The 22,132-nt window shown below is 40.8% G+C and overlaps 1 protein-coding gene across 1 annotated transcript; it reads right to left on the bottom strand.

Moving 5' to 3' along the window:
- Positions 1-412: 412 nt before the first annotated feature.
- On the bottom strand, positions 413-12,990 carry LOC139310836 (caM kinase-like vesicle-associated protein). Its single transcript, XM_070935067.1, is given in 12 exon segments — positions 413-616; positions 1,413-1,500; positions 2,962-3,040; positions 3,540-3,676; positions 4,594-4,669; positions 5,005-5,125; positions 5,324-5,462; positions 6,619-6,693; positions 7,960-7,991; positions 7,993-8,083; positions 10,584-10,715; positions 12,896-12,990. Coding segments are annotated over 12 exon segments (1,269 nt in total).
- Between the last annotated feature and the right edge of the window lie 9,142 nt (positions 12,991-22,132).

The following is a 22,132-nucleotide window of genomic DNA, read 5'->3' as shown; positions in this document are numbered from 1 at the left end:
TACTGTCACTCAGCAAGGCATAAGGGTTCATTGCATGGGGACAAGTAAAGCTGGAGGACAAGGGCCATGGCTTGTACTGGCTACTGGGAAAGGCTTCAAAAGCAGGCCTATGCTCCCATAAAGGTATGAGGTGTATACTGCGTTTGATGACAGCTGAAAATCGTCTAGCTAATGGTGCCTCTGATCCTCAGTCTTTATTTCCTATGTACAATATGTAACTTGATGTGGTTGATTGGTCCTGATGTCCAGTCGCCTGTCCATCAAACCAAGTAGTTCCTGACAAATAGGCAGGAATAGGGAAATGGATAATACCACTGTGAAGCTCCCCCCATGCTGCTATCCCACAGAACCCTCCCTTTTGAAGAGCAGAGTGTGTTGATCCAGCAGAGAAAACATCAGGAAGCAAGAGCAATTATTCTCTCTGCTCAACAGCTACTTCTGTCTTGCTCTCTTGCTCCTCTAGTGAACATGGAGTCTCCAAATGTTCAGCCAGTCTGGGAGCTTCAATGGTGACCTCGTGAGCCACGCTCATAGAGGTACGAGGAGTAACAGGGAGGCGGCCACTGACATCTGTGGCCCGGAGACGTTGCATGAATGTAGTGACTCGGATGGCTTTCTGCAATAAGAAAAGCAACATCAAGAAATGGCATGAAATGAGCATCTGAACTGCTACCCTTTTTGGTCCTTCATCCAAGTGCTAAATGATACTGGCTCTTGAATGAAGAACCGGTACAGATTTAAGGCTTCTGCAGCTTGCAACTGCTGTAATTAAAGAAGTAAAATGTTGAGAAGCAGGAACATGGTTTCTTTTTCTCCTCTTTTTGTAGCCTTACAACAGTAGCAATATATTTGCGTCAATGGTTTCCTTAAAACACTGGATTCTAAAGATTCATAGGAGAGAAGAATGAAAAACATGATTGTATTTACATGTCCTATAAGCCTTGCATGATTTGAGGCCAAGCTGTTTGAAAGATCAAAATTCTTCCTCAAGAGAACCATCTGGAGAAATTTATCCTTCTGCCCTATCACCACTGAAGACACTTTCTCCCTACCTATTTTTTAAAATATCTTATTTTCTGATTACTTGCCACATTTTCCCTTTGTTATAGAATAGATCATAGAGTTGGAAAGTGATCAAATCCAACCTGCAAACTATAGTATTCCCTTCACTATCTCTATTAGATTACTATCCAGCCTCTGTTTAAAAACCTCCAGTAAAGGGAAAGAAACCCCTCCATAGGGCAACCTCTTCCACTGATTGACAGCTGTTACTGTGTAGAAGGTATTCCTCATATCTAACTTGTATCTACTCCCTTGAAGTTTCAAGTTCTTCTCTGGATTTGTTCCAATTTATCAGTGTTTTTTGTAAACCAATGTACAGTATAAAGAATTGATCTCTTCCAATGACTCACCCTCCATTTGGCCTTGGCAAAATTTTTCTCAATCTGTGCACAGACCCCTTCTTTGAGGTTCTTTTCGGAAGCAATGTTTCCAGATATCCTGGGAACAAAAGTAGAAAACATAGTTTTATTTCACATGTTCCTCCTCCAAGTTATTCAGGGCAGTGCTTGTGCTCCACCCATTTCTTATTATCATTGCAATAATTCTGCAAAACAGAGTAATGCAGATATAATTACTAGGCGCAAATCATTATTATTATTATTATTATTAGTTCAATTTATATGCCGTCTTTCTCCAGAGACTCAGGGCGGCTTACAATGCATTTAAAAAACCATTATAAAAACATTTAAAAAATAAAATATTAAAACCCATTCACACCATTCATGGCCGGATCTCACAAGATTGCAACAGCGAGATCAACGGCCCCAGGCCTGCCAGAAAAGCCAGGTCTTCACCGCTTTTCGGAAGGCCAATAGGGTGGGGGTGGTCCGGACCTCAGGAGGTAACTGGTTCCAGAGAGCTGGGGCAGCCACAGAGAAGGTCCTCCCCCGTGGGCCCGCCAGCTGGCATTGTTTAGCTGATGGGACCCGGAGGAGATCAACTCTGTGGGATCTTACCGCTCTCTGGGAGCTATGTGGTAGAAGGCGGTCTCGAAGATAACCTGGCCCTGAGCCATGTAGGGCTTTAAAGGTAATAACCAACACCTTGAATTGTGACCGGAGATCAATAGGGAGCCAGTGCAGCTCGTGGAGAATTGGTGTAATGTGGGTGTATCTAGGTGCACCCACGATAGCTCGCGCGGCTGCATTCTGGACCAACTGTAGTCTCTGAACTCTTTTCAAGGGTAGCCCCATGTAGAGCGCATTGCAATCATTCAATGACTTCATGGCAAACCACATATTTGAATTTAGTCTTTTCATTGCAGTACTATTTTGGGAGATAGAAACTTGCAGATTCTAAATATTGGGGGGATGGGTGGGAGAAGAATAGAGGGAATGAGTTAGGAAGTAAAATGGCCGTATCTTTAAAAATATTTATTCTTGTCCTGTTAGTATTGATACCATTACGTGGGAGACATAACTAGGTAGGTGATGCTACAGTGTAACACGTAAGCCATTTTAGGTCAGGCATATGTACATCTGGTGGCACAGTGGACCAAGTGCTGTTAAAGTAGCACTTAGTTGCCAGCTGCCTGCAATTACTGCAAGTTCAAATCTCACCAGGCTCAAGGTTGACTCAGCCTTCCATCCTTTCGAGGTAGGTAAAATGAGGACCCGGTTTGTGGGGGCAATAAGCTGACTTTGTATAAAAAAAGAACACCGCTTAGGGGGGGCCGAAAGCCCTACTAAGCAGGTATATACAAAAAGTATGAAGGCTATTGCTTAATACACTGTAAGCCGCCCTGAGTCTCTGGAGAAGGGCGGCATATAAATCGAACAAATAAATAAATAAATAAATAAATAAATAAATAAATAAATAAATAAATAAATAAATAAATAAATAAATAAATAAATCTGGGCACGGGATGCATTTGCTCCTGTTTGAAAGAGTTCCACTCACCAGATATGTCCCAAGGCTTCTTGGGCTGTGATTCGTTGGTCCTGATCTACCTCCATTAGTCTCGACACCAACTTTTTAGCTGCAAGAAAATAGAAAAGAAAAGATAGGGAATTAGGCAATGTTTAGGAGAGTCAGATAGAATAGAATAACAGAGTTGGAAGGGACCTTGGAGGTCTTCTAGTCCAACCCCCTGCCCAGGCAGGAAACCCTACACCACTTCAGACAAATGGTTATCCATGTGATCACTTTTAGGATTAGATTTTGGATCCACATTACAGGAAATGAAGAGGAACCATAGTAAGAAAGTAGAAAAGATTAACGCATGGAGAATTGCCGTTTTGAATATTCTGTTTTCAGACCGGAAACTAGAATAACAAAGAATAGGCAGAGTTGCAATCTCCCTCATTGTGCTTTTGCTTTCTTAAAATCGGCACACATTTTCCTTTTCATAACAGCATCTCCAACCTGCAAAGAAGGATTGTCTTCAAGGGTGTCCCACTTCCTCCTGGCCTGGTGTGGTACATAAGAGCAATTCCATGTCTATGGGAGAGAAGCTAACGAGACTGGGTGGTGCTTACCAGTGACAGAGATATCATCCCAATATGGAGAGTCAAAATCATACTCCCCAGCCAGAATTTTGCGGAAGATTCGGCGGTTGTGACTGTCGCTATTTTCGTCATCCGTGTCATCATAGAAGGGGGGGTTCCCAGACAATCTGTTTTTGGTAAGGGAGGGAAGAAGAAGTCACGAAAACAACAAAGTTGTTTTCTTATGTAGCTTTTATGCTTATATAGTCAAATATGCTGGTCAACTTCTTGCGATTTTTTTCAACTTATATTAACTTGTCCCAACATGACACTTAGGCTTCACACCCGAGTTTGGCAGTAAATCAAAGGTCTCCAGTCTCTTAATGTTAATTCAGGTCTAAACTAGATTTGGCAGAAGACACAGTCTGGCTAATTAAGAATCCTATTGCAGACAAGAATGAAGCCTGAAACACAACTGTTGATATCCTATTACAGTGCAAAAAAAAAAAAAAAAAAGTCAGAGATTTCTGTGTGGCTATGTTCTGGAATTTAAATACTGAAATTTCCCCTAATCCTTCTAAAATGAATATCAGGAGTGGGGGTGGGGTATGAAGGAAATCCTTCTCCCAATCCCTCCAAAGGATACATGCTGGCTCTCACCTCACTCCTTGGATTGATGTGCTTCAAATTGTGCTCAATTAGGAGGGTTATTGTGTCCACCTAGCACAGTGGTCCCCAAACTTGGCAGCTTTAAGACTTGTGGACTTCAACTCCCAGAATCCAGCCAGCACAGCATTTTGGGAGTTGAAGTCCACAAGTCTTAAAGCTGCCAAGTTTAAAGACCTCTGACCTAGCATAGCATATCTAGGCTACAGAAATCCTGGTAACCATTAGATGGCAGCAAAGAATTCATGTTTTCCATATCACTTCTATTTAGCAACTGTTAGCCTAGATCTGATAGTTGTAGCAAAGCAACTGCAGAGGGATGGACCTGTCCTTTTTCTGTACGTTTTGTCATGCAAGTGCATACATTTTCTCTCCCCCTCCCTCCCCCTCTCCCTCTCCCTCTCTATCTCTCCCTCCCTCCCTCTCACATGGAACTCACAGAATAAACATGATAACTCCAACAGCCCAGCAGTCAACAGGACGTCCATAGCGTTGCCGAGCAACCACTTCAGGAGCTGGGAGGGCAGACAAATGGATCAAAGACAACTATAGAAAATGTGAGCAAGATATATCCCGCGCAGCAAGAGGTAGATGCTAGGTTTGCTATTTTCACATTTCCCAGGAGAATTTTGTCAATGCACAAAAACCAGCAGAAATTTAAGAGCTGAGCTTTTCTGTCTTTATGGAGAGAACAACTCTACTTGTTGGATTTTTGCCTGTGCGGTTCTTTTTTCAGGACAGGTTGCAACTGTGTGGAGCTTCTAGTTTTCAGCCCAGTTATTGCAATGTAGCAGAGAGAAAGTATCCCACGCCTGAGATATTTCTTCTCTGTCCAAAGACAAGTACATACCTAAATATTCAGGTGTCCCACATGGTTCTGTGATGGCACCATTCTCAAAGCGTGAGAGATAAAAATCCCGCAGAACCACTTTTGAGCGGTTATTCTGGTTGTAGTACATAAGATTCTCCAGCTAAAAGAAAGAGTTCCAAATTAGCAATCTTCCTTGCACTCTCCTTCCTGGGAGCCCTCTCCCTCCCACGCCCCTTCATGAAAATATCAGCCCATGTCTTCCAATGCTAAAAGCACAGCTATCCTACATAATACCACTAGAGGGGGATAGTTGCTCTTAAAAAAAAATTGGTTTTAGCATTCCGTGCTGTTTCTTTACCTTTAGATTGCGGTGAACAATGTGCAGATTATGTAAATAAGCTAATGCCTCCAGCACTTGCCGCACAACATTGCTGGCATCCTTTTCTGTGTAGTAGCCCTGGTCTAGGATCCAGTCAAAAACATCGCCGCCAGTAGCCCTGTAGGGAATACCACAGCCAGCTTGACAAGTGGAATTGAGTAGATCTCAGATGGCCACTCAGTGACACACAAAAAGATACAGGAAAGGCTCATCCTCTGCTACCATCTACTGGCCATCTGGACTCTTGCAGTAAAGCTATGGTATGCTTCAGTAATAGGCAAAGGCACAGTGCACACCATGCCAGGGTAGAGCTTGACAATTGCAAAGTCTCTGTTCAGAATGCTAAACAGGAGCAATCTGAAGGCAGGGTGAATCACACTTGGTCTGGTCTATTCATCCACTAAGCCAAGGCTTGCTTAACTATCATCTACTATAAAAAAAAAATTGGTTGCATTTACATAAACCTTAAAGCATGTTTACAAACCACAATTCATTGGTCCAGTTTATCCATCATGCTAAAGTATAGTTTGATTTTAGTTTGGGGGCAACCTTCTCCATCCCAAAGATGGCTTCTTTGACATGTGAACGGCTGCAGTCCAGAAATGTGTGGATGCAGCCAGGGCAAAGAATCGGGCAGCTGCAAATTTAAAACTCCCTCTCATGTCATTAAAATGTAATTCAAGTTCAATTATTTATATGATTTCCCCTTCATGTGTAGAATTATTCTTTCCTGTTGCATTAAAAACTATGCTTTGGTGATAGCAATAGCAATAGCACTTAAATTTATATACCACTTTACAATCCTCTCTAAGCAGTTTAGAGAGTCAGCTTATTGCCCCCAACAATCTGGCTCCTCATTTTACCGACCTCGGAAGGATGGAAGGATGGCTGAGTCAACCTTGAACCTGGTGAGATTCGAACTGCCAAACTGCAGGCAGTCGGCAGTCAAATCTCTGATTTCATTGGGCCAATAATGTCTCTCTTGATTAAACCATCTAATAGGATTATTGTGATAAAAAAAATGAGGATATATGAAAGCTGCATATGTTATTTTGATTTCCTTGGAAAGGTATAAATACAATAAAGCTGCCGTTTCAGCCTGGGGGGGGGGGGAGAACATATCTTCAATACATCAATTTTAATGTTCTGTATTCTTTTTGCATATCTCGTTATCATCTATCTCTCTATCATCTATCTATCTATCTATCTATCTATCTATCTATCTATCTATCTATCTATCTATCTATCTATCATCACTTCCCAGTCAAACTTACAGTTCTTGGATAATGTAGAATTCCTTCCTCGTTTCAAATGTGTCAATCAGTTGTAAGATATTGGGGTGATTGACCCTGGAAGAAAAATGCAGAGAGACCTCAGTTTCCCCTCTTCCCTTTAGCCCAGTCATAATTATTCTGCCTGTCATCAACTTACCTGGCCTGTGATATCCTCCATCTCCTCCCCTGCTGAGATCTTTCTTGCCTTGCCCGTTTCCCTACTGCCTGGCTCTGTTGTTTGCCCTCCAGAGTTAATTTCTACAGAGACCAAGTCAGCAGAAATCTCAACCCGCCCTAGGGCTATCTCAATAATTCATGCCTGGCCTTTAAACAGTAAAGAAACTTAAAACAGTTCTTCTGATACCAGCAGGTCAGGAAATAAAAAGTGCATTTTTTTCTTTAAAGAAAAAGCAGCATTAGCTACAATGAATGATGGGGACAGAGAAGAGAGTCTTAATTCTTTCTCTGAGGATGTGAACTTCGTTCTTCCTTGTCATTGCTTTACTTTTTGCTTGCTTACATAACAGCTGCTGGACTCAAAGCACTGGAGATGAATTTAAAGCAAAAAAAATTGACCTGTTTTTTGTTTTTTTTTTACCACTGGAAATATTACCTTTTTAACATTCTGAAAACAAGTTAAACATAGACACACACTCTCCCCATCTGAGGACATTTATCTTTGGCATCTGATTTGTGATTTTATTGGATGTTGTTTTTTTGCTGTTGCATACTGTCCAATATTTTGCAATTGGAGGAGAATATTAGCATTGTTAAGGAATGGAATGGAATGACATGGAGAGTTTTGCTGTAATTATGCCTTAGTTGTTTATGTGCTATTAAAAAAAGAACAGGAACAGGAATATTTCCCAAATAAATTGGCAGTGAATAACCTTGCTATTGTTAAGAGACTATCATTAAAATGTATTAAATCTGTTGACGTTATTTAAGAACAAAAAAAAAAGAAAAACTTAACAATCCTTCAGAGTATCTTAACTGTTCTAGCACAGCACTCTTCCGGGCAGAAAGAACTGATATTATTCTTGGGATCAATTGGAGCATCTCTTCCAGCTTAGGAGTCACAACCCTGAGTATTCCTGCCACCGCTTTGGCCTTTGCTTTCCACATCCTCTCTAGTTCCTCCTTCAGGCCCTCCAGCTTTCATGCTCCTTCCTGATGTCTACGAAGATTCTCAATCATCCAGATCATGGTTGTCTCAAATGTGGTCCCCCCTCTCCCCCCAAAAAAGACAACTAGGTTTTCTTAATTTTTTCCTATGAAAAGATGACAAGCTTTTTTCAAAGGAAAAAAATCAAGCAATTCCAGTTGGGGGGTGGGAAGCACCTTTGGGAGTCCTCCTTGAAGTTGCTGTCACTTGGCAGTGCTACGTTTGTCACAAATGCTCTCTTCTGGTCCTCGTCTATCACAGGTAGTCCTCGACTTACAATCACAATTGAGGCCAAAATTTCTGTTGTTAAGTGAGACAATTATTAAGTGGGTTTTGCCAAATTTTTTTACTACCGGTTCTGTGGGCGTGGCTTGGTAGGTGTGGTGTGGCTTGGTGGGTGTGGCTTGGTGGGCACGGCAGGGGAAGGATACTACAAAATCTCCATTCCCACTCCACTCCAGAGGAAGGATACTGCAAAATTCCCATTCTCTCCCCACTCCTGGGGGAAGGATATTGCAAAATCTCCATTCCCACCCCACTCGGGGGCCAGCCAGAGGTGGTATTTCCCAGTTCTCCGAACTAGTCAAAATTTCCTCTTATGAATTCTCCAGAACCTGTCGGAACCTGCTGGATTTCACCCCTGGTTTTGCTCCATTTTTCAACCTTCTCCGCCACAATTGTTAAGTGAATCACTGCTATTGATAAGTGGTTAGTAACCCGGTTGTTAAGTGAATCTGGCTTCCCCATTGATTTTGCTTGTCAGAAGGTTGCAAAAGGTGATCTCATGACTTTGGGGCACAGCAACGGTCGTAAGTATGAGTCATTTGCCAAGCGTCTGAATTTTGATCACATGAATGTGGGGATGCTTCAAAAATCATAAGTGTGAAAAATGGTCATAAGTCACTTTTTTCAATGCCACTGTAACTTTGAACTAAATGAACTGTTGTAAGTCAAAGACTACCTATACAATGATGTGTGGGTTGATTGGCCAGTACCTGCCTGTCTGTCTGAATCTGGAAATGACACAGGATCTTAGTCCTGTTATTTTCCATGATCTTCTGTGGAATATCCTATCTGGGCTTGGGAGGGTTCAGCCCAAGGGGTGTCAAACTCGATTTCATTGAGGGCTGCATCAGGGTTCTGTTTGACCTTGGGGGGCCAGGGTGGGCGTGGCCAGCTCGATGTCACTTGTGTCAGGGGTGCCTGTGGTGGCCTGAGCGCTGCCAGCAAAAATGGGCTCCCAAGCTCCATTTTCGGCTGCAACGGCCTCCTGCAACCCTCTGCCAGCAAAAACGGAGCTCTTTTCACTGGCAGAGGCACTGTGGGCTGGTCCTTCACTGTTTCCAGGGCGGCCCTGCAGGCCAGATCTAAGCACCCCATGGGCCAGATCTGGCCTCCGGTCCTTGAGTTTGACACCCCTGGTCTAGCCCATATACACTGCAGATGTTCCTGTATACAATGCCAAGTACTTGGTTGTGCTGTTCAGTATATGCTGTTCCTGCCATTGTGCATTGGATTGAAATCTCTCTGCACTGTCTGCACCTTGGGTGCTGCGTAGTGTGGTAGAACCCTGCTTCTAGGGATCTGTTGGTTGCAGGGAAATATACATAACTGGGAAACTGGTATCTTTCATTGTTACTCTACTGCTGCAAATATATAGTGAGCTTTGATTGTGTGGGAAACTGGTCCAAATGGCTCTTTGGGTGTTTAAGGTTGCAGACCCCCGCTCTAGAAGATTCCCTTGGAACCACATTTACATCAGTTTGGTGCAGTGGACAAAATGTGGGGTGTAAGTGAGTAAATGTACACAGTAGTCCTTTGTCCTATGTCACTAAATAATCTGAAAAGAGAAGCCATTCTGCCACCCCCTACTGGCCATCACTGACCCACTTTCCAGTGGGAAAGAATCAGCATGGCAATGTTTCCAAGTAAGGCTGGAAATGGATGCTTTTGTAGTTATCCATAGTCAGCTGATCAGAGGATTCTCATCCAATCCTGCCTGATCTAAAGTTTGGCTATCTTGCACAGCTCTTATCTGATCGTATGTTGATCATGTTTTCCCCATAGACGCAGTTCTCAATAAGAGAATATTTTTTTCCACTCTTAAAAAAATAGTGAGGGGGAAAGCTGTAGTGAACAATTTCCTATCTAGTGATACAGTTGTTAAAGGGCACAGAAGCCTGCCAGGAAAACAAAGAAGCAGATGGCTCCTTAATACCTCAGCATGTTTGCTGCTGTCTGTTGTTTTAATTTTCCCCAATATTTTGGTCTCTCTCTGTTCCCTTTCTCATTACTCCAGTGTGCTCAAGTTCCTTCCCCGTACATCTGTTGTCATAACTGAACATATAGGCTACAACTTAGCTAGAGTATCCATTAACTCATTATAGACACCCTTCAGTTTAGGCATCTGACGATGCAGAAATCTGGACAACCCCTAGATGAGGGGTGTCAGGCTCACGTTGTCATGGCGGTGTCATATGACGTATTGGGACTTCCCCCCCTTCACTAAACTGGGTGTGGGCGTGGCCAGCACGTGACACATCCCACCCACGGGCCCGGAGTTTAACAGCCCTGCCCTAGATTATAACAAAGCGTAGCCATCTAGTGGCCATTTGGATATATGCAGCCCAGATATGGCATATCTAATCCATTTGGTAGTTGTTACAAAAAAAGGGAGTATCTTTATTTAGAATGATACAGATGGCGTCTCTTACTGAAATTCCTTTTGCTACACAAGGATGCAGAAAGGTAACGTCAGTTCTTGCACATGCGTTCACACATATACACACCAGGAACCTACATTTTTAGGATGAAGATTTCATTCTTGGCTGCTCTTCGCACTTTGCGTCCATCTTTCTTGAGAAATTTCTTGCAGATGTACAGCCTGTCTGTTTGTCGTTCGCGGGCCACACAGATCTCACAGAATTCCTTCCTGTGGAATAGCGATCAGAAAGAACTCTGTTGTTTTTTTAATGGCTAGCTTGATGTTCTTGATGTTCTGTTTTCTATAGTTACCAGCCAAATATCGTTACATGGTATAGAGCCAAAATGGAAAGAGATGTCCAATCCCTGTTGTTTATCCCAGCATCAAGTAATTAAAACTGTTTTAGCTATCAGAATTAGTAGAGTGACAAAACGATATTTTACATGCTCTCTGGTTAGGATCAAAGAAAGCAAAACAGACTAGAGAGGTTTTATTTAAAGCCCAATATGATCACCATTTTTTCAGCTTTGCCTGCCTCATGTTGTAGGTGTCGACTTGCAAAGCTTTCAAGTTGCCATGAGCAGGAGGGAGGGAGAACTGAAGTGAATTCCATACATTTTTTCTGACCGCAATCAGAAGGAGGGTGTTAGGTTTCACAGCCAGCCAAAGTGGTTAATTGGAGAATGTGATTTATGACATGGCCAGAGAGGAGGGGAGAGACAGGGTCATAGGGGAACGTAAATCTATGTGGGATCAGTCCTAACTGCATCCGAGTATTGCCGGAATGTTGCTCCTAATAAATGACTATATTTCCTTTGAAGTTTGGATCATGGCTCATGAATTAATTAGGGCATCTTTCGGAAACTTGACAGTAGGAATATAATGTGTGTGTGAAAGAGACAGAAGAGTTTGCACAGTGTTTTACCTCCTTGGAGTGGAGAATAGAGATAAAATATAAATAGAATTAATAAGTAAAGGCAAGACACCATGGCAAACCTGAAACATCTAGAATTCCTTTGTGTATTTGCGGTAAAATAGAAGTGATTGATTTTATTTCCAAGTTTGATTTACATTTTGGGAAGCCTTGCATAAACAGTTTTTTTTTTAGCCCATTGAATAAATTTCTTCAGCAAGGACATAAAACAGAATCACCTGTAAAGAAAAGTGGACTTCCTGACTTTCAGCCTTATCATTGGCGTTTATCTAATTGCTGATTGGAGTAAGAACTTCAGATTTCCACTCTTCTTTGGGCTCAGTTTAACAGAGGTTGAGTAACCTCACGGAAATCCTACCACAGAATGGGTAATTGCATTCTTGCTAATGCTCTTAAAGCTGTAAGATACCTTATGTGGAAAATATTGGACTGCAGTTGTAATTTTTAGCTATAAGTAGTTCTTGACTGATAGCCATAAAGGAACCCAGAACTGTCACATAACAATCCATCTAAACAAGCACAGGACTAGAACTACTACATGGTCAACGATACAAACAATACGCAAATACCACAGAGGCTCCACCAGCTGATAACAATCATATTAACTGGAAACCGAACCAGATCTTAAGGGCTGTCTGGCCCTTAATGTTGTTCCAGAGGGTGTGGGCCACAATAGAGAACATAGAGGAATTGTTCCATTGGAATAGTTTTCTAATCCTTTTAACTCTTCTATTATTAACATGGTTATTAGTTTTGGTGATCTGATAATAGCAATACTGTTGTATGCATAAATCCTATCCCTCTGTTATTCATTGAGCGTCGTAATCTTTATGTTGAAAAAGTTTGAAATTGAGTTGTGTTATATTATAAATACCATATGGCCTAGACTGTCTGTTTGGCAGTCAGAATGGGAAGCCATCTACTAGCTATTGCTCATCCTTCTCAGCAGCTGCAATCAGATATAAGCTATTTCACAAGACCTATGTTGCTGTTCCTTCCTCCTGCTGCTCGTAGCAAATTGGCTGACCAGGTACAGGCTGAGACGAATTTCCGTATCCACTGAGCATCATAGACAGTATTTCAGGAACCCCAGCACAAAGAGCAAGACAAGCAAAGAGAGAAGGGCAATTAATCTAAACAATAGAAAGGAGGTCATAGATCCACAACCAGGTGATACAAGACCCAGAACCTTGAATGTACCTGGTAGCAGCAGAGAAAATAATGTACCTGTTCTGCAATTTGAAATCCACATGCCTATTTCATAATAGGCTGACTTTGAGAAGATACCACAGTGTGTTGGATATGGTAGTGTTATTGCAGGGGATCTCCTAATAGCTGGAGAAGAAAGGAAGAGGCTTCCTTAATGATGCATCTCTCAAATTATTAGGACCTTGGTTGCAAATCCATTCCTTTCTAAGGTGGACTTCAGGACTCCAGCAAGCTGAGAGTAGTTTCAGGCAGGGTCCCTACTTACGCTCGTAGCAGCTGTCCAATCTCATACTTGTCGGTGATGTCAGAAAGGCTGTTGTAATTCTTTTCATCCCGCAGTCCGATGCAGCCAAACGGCATCCTGGGGATGAGGGAGACATAAAGACTGACTATGAGTCTCGGTGTAACTTTTCTGAGCCTGTTTATCCTGAGTTCCCTACAGGTTGTAAATCAAAGATGGAGATTGGCTTTTGCCGTAGAACCTCAAGCAGCCAGCTTTAAAAGGAGATATTCAAGCAAGCAATAGCTAGCCATGCAGCTTTTAGTACAGCCTTGATTGCTAGATTCCAAGCACAAATCGGAAGGATTGGCACGTTTTGTTCTGAACCAACAGCTTCATTTTTCTCTTTGCAGGATACCTCCCAACTTTTATCTCCAAATCCCCTATTTATATCCTCTCATGGAAGCTTCATATATACTCCAAACTAACTCTTAATAGGAGGCATTGCCCTTCAGTAGAGAGAGGGGGTCAGGTTATGTCATAATTTGAAAGTGTCTATGCATTTATGACCCTTTTTTTCCTGTCAGAATTCCCTTCGTGCTTCATTAGCATGACCTTCGTACTTCACACATAGCGAATGAGAAATCTAGAGCTGAGGATAAAGCCTTAAGTTCTGCCTCTCCACTCACAGGAGAACTCACTTTCAACATATTCTCCAATTCACTAGAAGTCCTCCATTTTTCCTGTGGCCAAAGAAACAATAAAAGATCTTAGGTCACATCATCAAGGAGGAAAGCATAATAATGTGTTTACTTATTTATTCCATTTTTATGCCACCCATCTCCCATATAAGGTGGATCCTATACTATGACCTGGGTCACATTGATTTCATGCGTAGAAAACTGTTCATCTCCAAGTTTATTGAGCATCTCAGTTTACAAAAGGCCAAGTGCGCTTAAATTTTTGTTTAAGAGGTTAAACTTCAATTAATTAAATGAAATTATGACTGATGTGTCCCAATGACTTTGATGCGATTTAAATATTTTTCCCGAACTTGCTGCCCATCAGATACTTTGGACAACAACATTCATAATCTTTCTTCGGCATTCTGATGTGACTTCATTTGCATCCATATGAACAACTGTTAACGATTGCTGGTTACGAGAGGCATCTGATATTTTTGCATATGAACTTCTACATATACAAACAGTCCTCCTTTTGTAACAGAATGAGTTCCCAAAAGGGGAAGAACAAAGTTTTGCAATATTTGAAAGATTAAAGTAAGAGTAATGATGTGGATTTTTAGACAATATTCTATTTTGATTCATAATGTCACAGGCTATCTTTGCAGTTTTTCACCTCCTTCATAATCCTGTCAGGCAGTTCCAAAAACTCCAACTGATTTTAAGACTTGGCATATAAGTATCTGTGTGTTGCGTCACATCAAAGTCCAAATCTATTTTAGGGCTAACATTAGGCTACAGCATCATCTAGCTATTATGATGTTCCTTCCTTTCATTTATTGAGTGCAGCTATGTCTGATCTGTCTCCAAAGATCTCAAGGTGGCATTCAGGGTCTGTATGCAATATATGAGATGCAATTGGCTCAGAAACTTAGTCATTTAAAATGGTAAAGTCGGTCACTAGTTCCTAGTTTTTTATTCCTAAATTTTGCTCCGACTTATCACACATTATACCACATGGTGCCGATGAAATGCTTTTGATGGAAATATGCATCTTGAGAGGTAAAGACATTGTAATAAGTTTTGTCTTGGTCAAGCAGAGCCCATGGTGTAATGTGTAGCATCTTCCAAGGTAAATGGTGAGTAACTATTAGTCCTTTAAGGAAACTAGGTCAGACATAGCAAGAACATCTGTTCTGTATTCCATATTTGTTTTTTATATCCTTTGCAGTTTTGAAGGGCTACCTTATGGGAAAACATTAGGATGTGGGAAGCATTAGATATTCCCTGTATCCCGTGTAATGGCTGTACATGAGCTTTCTGTTGTTTGTCAAATGATCACTGAGATGCTATCCCTGCAAAAAGAAGAAAATGGATGGTGTATGACTAGCTCCAATTTGCATAGGCATGACCTAGTGGTTACAATGTTGGGATGGACTAGAGCAGGGGTCCCCAACCTCCCGGTCCATGGACTACTACCGGTCTCTGGCCCATTGGAAACTGGGTCGCCTAAGCGGTGGGCAAATGCGCAAAGCTACATTTACGCAAGCGCAGGGCATGTGCACGAAACCATCCCCCTGCAGACTGTTGGTCTGCAAAGTCAGAAAGTTTGGGGACCGCTGGACTTTCCTCTGCCACTGGGTAACTGTGGGGCAGTCATTTTCTCTCAACCAATTCATTTCAAATTGGAGTTTTTCCAGGGGAAAAGAAAAGGCAGGATATGAAAATGTTATGTCTCTGGTAATTGGGAGGTGGGGATGTGTGTTGGCTGCTTAACTGTAATCATGGTTAACTATTAATTGCCATATATTTATGGTAGTTAAGCATGTGTCAGTTTGTCCTGCAAATGTAGTCTCTGTTAGGTAAAGATCTGAGAACTACTATAGAAATCAACTTAAATTTGCTAGTGTGGAATTTGCTGTAATAGTGCTAGTAGGGCCCTTTGAAAGGCATTTCCTCAGTATCGTGATGCTCTGTGACACCCGTGTGAAATTTCCAATGCCTTTTCAACTCAAGGGATGGTCAACCCACCTGTTCTCCAAATCTAGCTCCACAAGGCATTCTAGATACAGTATGTCGGCACCCCAAGGGGCATCATTAGACACAGATGCTCCTTCTTGTTCAAACAGAGCAATAGCAAACTTGATTTTCCTTGCACAAAGAAACATTGAGAGCTGGGGCCATATTCATGCAGCCAATTCTGGGTGACTCATCATCATGAATCTCAGCAACAGATCCATAGATTTCTGGCTCCACACTTAAAGAGCTGAAGCTAATATCTGGAGGCAGCTGCATGGAGCCCAGAAGTAAAATATTGCAATTTTCTTTTATGGATGGTTTGGATTTGAATTTTCACTCAATTTCTCTTTGGCCTTTATTTCTTTCTGACTTTTTAAATCTATCCTTTTGACAACCAACTTGCTAAATATCTTATCCAGTGCTTTATATTCATTGGTGCAAGAAAAAAAAGTTGCAAGATGCAGTAACCTGGAATTACGAAGATTTTTAGCAGTTTTTTTTTTAGAAGCTGGTGGATCCTGGGCATGTAGACCTCTGGAGTTTTTGCTCCATTTTAGTCAATAGACAACCTGGAAGGAGGGAAATTATTAAGTTTAATGTCACTCACTTCTGAGCAGTTCCTGTGATTGAAGTGTCTAAAAAGATCAAAATCTGTATGTTCTCATGAGATAAAACCCTATTATATAAAGTAGAATTAACAGCTGTCCATTATATGGAATCCAGTGACTTAAATCAAGTGATTGAGGGAAGGAAAGGGGCTTAATAGAAAATCCCATTCTATGAGAATCTTCATTGCCAGTGTTAGATTTTGCTCACTGTCTATTAGTCTCCAAGGTCCTATCCATTGGCTGATGGCCTATAGTGTCATGGAATGTTTAAAAGCATTTTAACCGAAGAGGGAAAACAATTAGCAATTGAATGCTCACAAACACTAACATTTCTAAGTGGAAAGTAAAATGGTAATGTTTATCCAGCAAAAACACCATGAAGACGAAAGAAAGAACTGCATGCAGAAAGACAGAGAGTTCAGATGATAAATGTCAAAAGAGCACCTCAAATAAGGAGACTAAGATACTGAAACCCAAAGGACAGGTAATTCAGTAAAAAGAAGAAGTAGAATAGGCAGCGATGGAGAAAGAAACTCATGGGGAAGACTTGCCAAAGAAAAAAGGCCTAAGGACAATAATTATAAACAATCTTATTTTCACATATCTTTAATCAGTTCTTAAGCCACAGTGGCTGGGTTCATAGTGATGATAATGATAACAAATCAAACCTAAGCAAACCACATTAGGGCTGAGCATGATGTCTGACCCTAGCAAATAAAAAAGAGGATAGGAAGATGAATTACAAAATGGAAAGAGAACAAAACCAAGAGTGCAACTTAGAGAAGATGGTTGAGGGCCAGGAAACTAAATGACAGAAAGCAACAGAATGGGAAAAGGATGGCAATAAGGAAGCATGTTGGGCTGAAAAGAAAGAACTGGATGAAACACTAAAGTTGGGGGAAGGCAAAGGCCAGAGTGAGTTGCAAAATTTGCAAGACTTTCAGCGAAAAGGACTAAGAAAAACAAATTGGATGGGCAGAGAAAGGACAGTGCCCTAAGTTGACATCAATGTCATATTTGGTCACTCCCTGCTCAAGATATTAATGTATATCTGATATAGTAGTAGGTGGTTCATAATATCAGCGCCACCAAAATCAATCCAGAAGACCAAAAATAGTAGGGAAAAGCCAAGCATTTAAAGTACTAAAAATGGCCTGAGAATTATGCACCAAAGGCTCTCCTAATTCTCCACCTTCTGGAAGGTGATTGTGAATGAGGAAGTGACCCAGGCCTCCCTCAGGATGGCATTCCAGAGCCTAAGTGCACTCACTGAACAGGCCTTCTAATTAACAGAGCCTCTATTCACTGCCAATTACAGAAATGCAGCAATGCAGAAGCACTTGCATCTTACGGACTGAGGAAAGCTTGCATACATATATGCAAGGCCTACAATGACTGTTTTTTTCTGTCTATTAACTAAGAAGAAAGGCTTTCCCCAACTGGCTGCACACGGGACACTTTTAAGCAAGTTCATCACCAGTCAACTCATCCTGAATCCTGTAATATTGACTCTAGCAGACAGGACCAGCCTGAAAATTCAGAAAACATCACACAAGACATTGAACCCTAAGTCTAGGTTAATAAAACACAAGTGCTATAAAGTATTTATATCACAGAATATCAAAGAATAAAGTATATTACTTCTTAATGTGATCATGTGCATTACACAATCATTACACAATCGCTTAAAGCAGTGGCTAGGTTCCTACAACATGCTGAGTTAGAATTACCCAACCCCACTTTTGCCCAGGCATCCCATGTCTGGATTGCAGGAATCAAGAGAACCATTGGTACCATCCATGGCAGCACACGGCAAGAATGTTCTGCATCATTTTATTGCCATCTATGGCTCACTTGGATTTTTTGCAGCTCATATAACGGAATCACTCTTTTGACTAAGTAGGTAAATGGGGATGTGAATAAGGAGACGTCTATCAGCCTTCCCAGGTAAACAAGATAGAAAACAAACAGATGAGTGAATTCTACTTTATTTTAGAATCTTGCAAATCTGAAAGTACAAATCTCCCACCATCTCCTTTACAATCTGAGTAATTAGCCAGGGATGTCCCTTTTGTGCCTCTTTCTGCCCATTATGTTGTTGCAGGCTATGCCCTCTCTTATCTGACTGTTCCCTAGGCAGCATCTCTTCTCTCACCCCCACACACACCTTTCTCAAGGTCTTTCTCACATCATTACATCATCTTCCTACAGCTTCTCTTTGTATAACAGTAGGAAAGACTGAATGCAATCATGAACTGATTTGAACTACCTATAAGTCACTGGAAGGCAGTGCAGATTATGGCCAAAGGAGCACAGACTAATTTCTATCTTAATTCCTTTAATATTTTAAAAGGGAAGAAAACCAAAAGTAAGGCAAGTGATAGAGAAGTACAAAATAAACAGGCAAGAAATTGGCAAGCATCATAAAATCGACTGTACTGAGTACACATTTTCAAAATAACATTTGTTGTACATATTTGGATATCTTCATGCACAGATCATTATTAGTTAATATTAGGTATCAACAACAGTAATTACCAGAATATAAATTATAAGTCAAAATGAAAAATTAGTCTTATGAGTTGAGGGGAAAAACCTATCTTTTAAGTTAAGAGATGTGGATGTGGAGCAGGTCCAAGAGTTGTAATCCAAAATGATTACCAAATTAGATTAAATTTTGTATATGAATTATTTTTCAGGAAGTACATGTTTAAATAGCTTATTTATATTTAAAATGTAAATCATTCAGTAGAATGAAATGGAACTTAAAATACAACGAGGGGGACAAAGGTTTAAAAACCCAGTGCCTCAAATGGTTATGGTATTGGGGTGAAATCCAGCAGGTTCTGACAGGTTCTGGAGAACTGGTAGTGGAAATTTTGAGCAGTTCGGAGAACCGGCAAATGCCACCTCTGGCTGGCTCCAGAATGGGGTGGGAATGGAGATTTTGCAATATCCTTCCCTCAGGAGTGGGGAGGGAATGAGGATTTTGCAGTATCCTTCCTCTGGAGTGGGGAGGGAATGGAAATTTTGCAGTATCCTTCCCCTGCCATGCTCACCAAGCCACACCAAGCCCCGCCCACAGAACTGGTCGTAAAAAAATTTGGATATCACCACTGGAAGAAACCATACCAACAAAAAGTTGAAAGCAAAGCAAAGAAGATGAAGACTGAAAGGAGACTTAGTATGGCTGGAAAGCTGAGGCAGAAAGGGGACACGGACTCCAGAGGCCTCCACAGGTCAGAAAATAGGCATAGGAGAGAAAACACATGGAAAATTAAAGCAATTTATAGCCCCCAATTTTCTGCACTTGCAAACATAGCTCCTAAATTTCTGTAAATTCAATTGCTATTCAAGGCTCAAAATTTATCCAAGCCCCTTTTTGTTTTAGAGCTGTCCTTGGCTGAAGATCTTGTAGTTTGACTGTTGCTTTTCAGCCCTAATTAGTCATTTCTTCTCTAGCCTAATCTATGGCAATGAGCAGACTATAGTTAATCAATGCCTACATTATAAAATGTTTAGGATTTGGGGTAGAAAATGATTTATTTGGTAGCCGTTTTCTCAATATGTTTTTGAAGCAAAAGCTTTCAATTTCAACAGAATTGCAGCAATACATTATTGTAGGCTGCACATGCCACATCATTAATTTTACAACCTGGGAATAGTATACAAACAGCTTAGAGCTATGCTTGCAATCAGCATGTTGACAGGAAGAAAGGAAAAGCAAACACACACAATAATCAAGCTATAAAATAAACAGTTGGGGGTAAAGTTAAAGAAGAGAAACTTGAGTTTTTAATAAAATTAATCAGATTCCCTCTGGTTGTTTTACAGCTCTAAGTTTGACCAAATTCCATATTGCTTTCCAGGGAAAATTGTTGAGGCTATATAGTTCTTCAGAAAATAAGTTTCATTGAATGCATTGGGGAAGACTTGTGTTGGAGAATCACATTGTAAGTATGACAAAATCAATAGTGTAGTACTGTTGTATTTGGTCATTCCACTGGTTTCACAGGGTCATATTTGTGTGTAAAGTAAACTTATTTTAAGATTGCAATTAAAAGTTCTGCCAAAATCAATCCATTCACAAAAATGACTGCAGTATTTGGACTACTGGATATTGGATTGCATATTTCTGCTTGGAAAGGGAAATAGATTCACAGTTGCCACATTCCCATCTTTTATACCAAGAACGTTTTGTTCTGCATAATAACAGCTCATCGTTAATACATTGCCAAGAGCTCTACTGTGCCTTTAATTTAGCCCTCTCTGCAATATTTATCTTTTTCCAATTTGGAATTGTTAGGGGGAGTTTTGTGCCTGTGTGCCTTTGAATCATTGCTGACTCCTGCCCAGATTAGTCCCTGCAGTTTTCTTGGCAATGTTTTGGAAGTGATTTGCCTTTGCTTTCTTCTCAGGGCTGAGAGGGAATGACTGGCTCAAGATCACCCAGTTGGTTTTGTGCCTAAGATAGGAGTAGAACTCAGGGTGGTCTCCCAGTTTCTAACCCTGTGCCTTAACCACTACACAAAACTGGCTTTTCCAATCTGTTATCTGTACTATAAAATATATGCTAGAAATAAGGTCACATTTTATTGGCAACTATTCCGAATGTGCTTCAGCAACTGCCTTTTTAAAGACATCCAGCTTTGTACAGAGCAAAATCCTTTACATATCTCTTTAGAATCCCCACTGGGTTTAGTGGATTTATTCTTAGATGAATGCGTAGATACAGGAGAGAAGAATCTGAGGCTCTTTAGATATCGTTCCAGCTTCTCCAGCCATCATGATCTAGGAAAATGGAAGTTGGAATCATCTTATTTTATAGAGCTGCTGGTTGCTCTAACTCTGATATACAGAATATTGAACTTCTAACGATCCTGAGCAAAAAATAAAACTCTTGATTTTTGCCTTTCGCACTAATAAAAAAAATTAAATGCATTTTTTTTTACAGGAACAAGTAATAAGGACTATTCCAAATAAGCAGATGTGATTTCAAGTCCCTGTAACCATCAGCAATTGAGTTCACCTTGTGGAATTCTTTATCTTTATCTAAAAAACAAAGGGTTGACTAAGACGGCTCTTCACTAACCAGGAGAAAGTATGCAAAATCATTTCCATTGGTTCTTGAGAAACAGAGTGAAAATGAGATTCTTCTGCCGGTGTTAGGCTGTTGAAATATCCTAATTAGTTGTAGATACTGCCTTCTGCTTTTGCAATACAGATTCTTGTGGTTTATCACTTTGTTGTTCTTTTTCATGAATTTTTGCCAAGCTATTAATAATACATATGACACAAGCTCTTTGAAAGGCCTCGATTGGCAGAAAATGTACGAGAGATACCACATAACATGGAATGAAATGGAAATAAAATTGACCTGGCATTGAAATCTGGTATGGTATCTTATTTTTCTAGGCAAGTTACACTACCCAACAAAAACAAAACAAATTTAAAAGAGAAATTCTTGAAATGGATGCAAATTTCCCTCTCTTGTCAACTCCCATTTCAACAGAACCGCTGCCCTCATACCAGCTGTTCAACAAGAGGAATTTTGCCCCGAAAGGGCTTCTGGGAGAAAGACACCCCCCCCCATACTGTAAATCATTCCTTTTAAAAAATATTTTAAAAAGTGAATGATTTATTTATGTTCTTCTCTTTTTCCTTCAATTACAAAGAAAAATAAGCAAAATTCCCTCTGTAGCTTTCCCTAGAGACTCCAAAGAAGACGCACGCTATGATGATACTTCACACTAATAATAACAACTGAGTGAGAAGACAGAAGTGGAGATGAAAAAAAGAAGAAGAAAAAAAAGGCGAAGATAGCAGCCCTCTCTAAAGGATGGGAAACTACAAGCAGTTTCTTAGGTAAAGAGGTCTCCAGAACGTAACTCCAGTGTTCAAATGCCACCGAGAGGCAGAGTGGGGAGGCTGCCTTAGATGACAATCTTGAATCTCTATTATCCATCCTACTA

This window comes from Pituophis catenifer, unplaced genomic scaffold, assembly GCF_029215685.1.
Source record: "Pituophis catenifer annectens isolate HBS135680 unplaced genomic scaffold, rPitCat1.0.hap2 SCAF_2, whole genome shotgun sequence".
Taxonomy (NCBI): Eukaryota; Metazoa; Chordata; class Lepidosauria; order Squamata; family Colubridae; genus Pituophis; species Pituophis catenifer.
The sequence above is the reverse complement of the archived record's forward strand: the minus strand, read 5'-3'. Positions and strand labels throughout refer to the sequence as shown.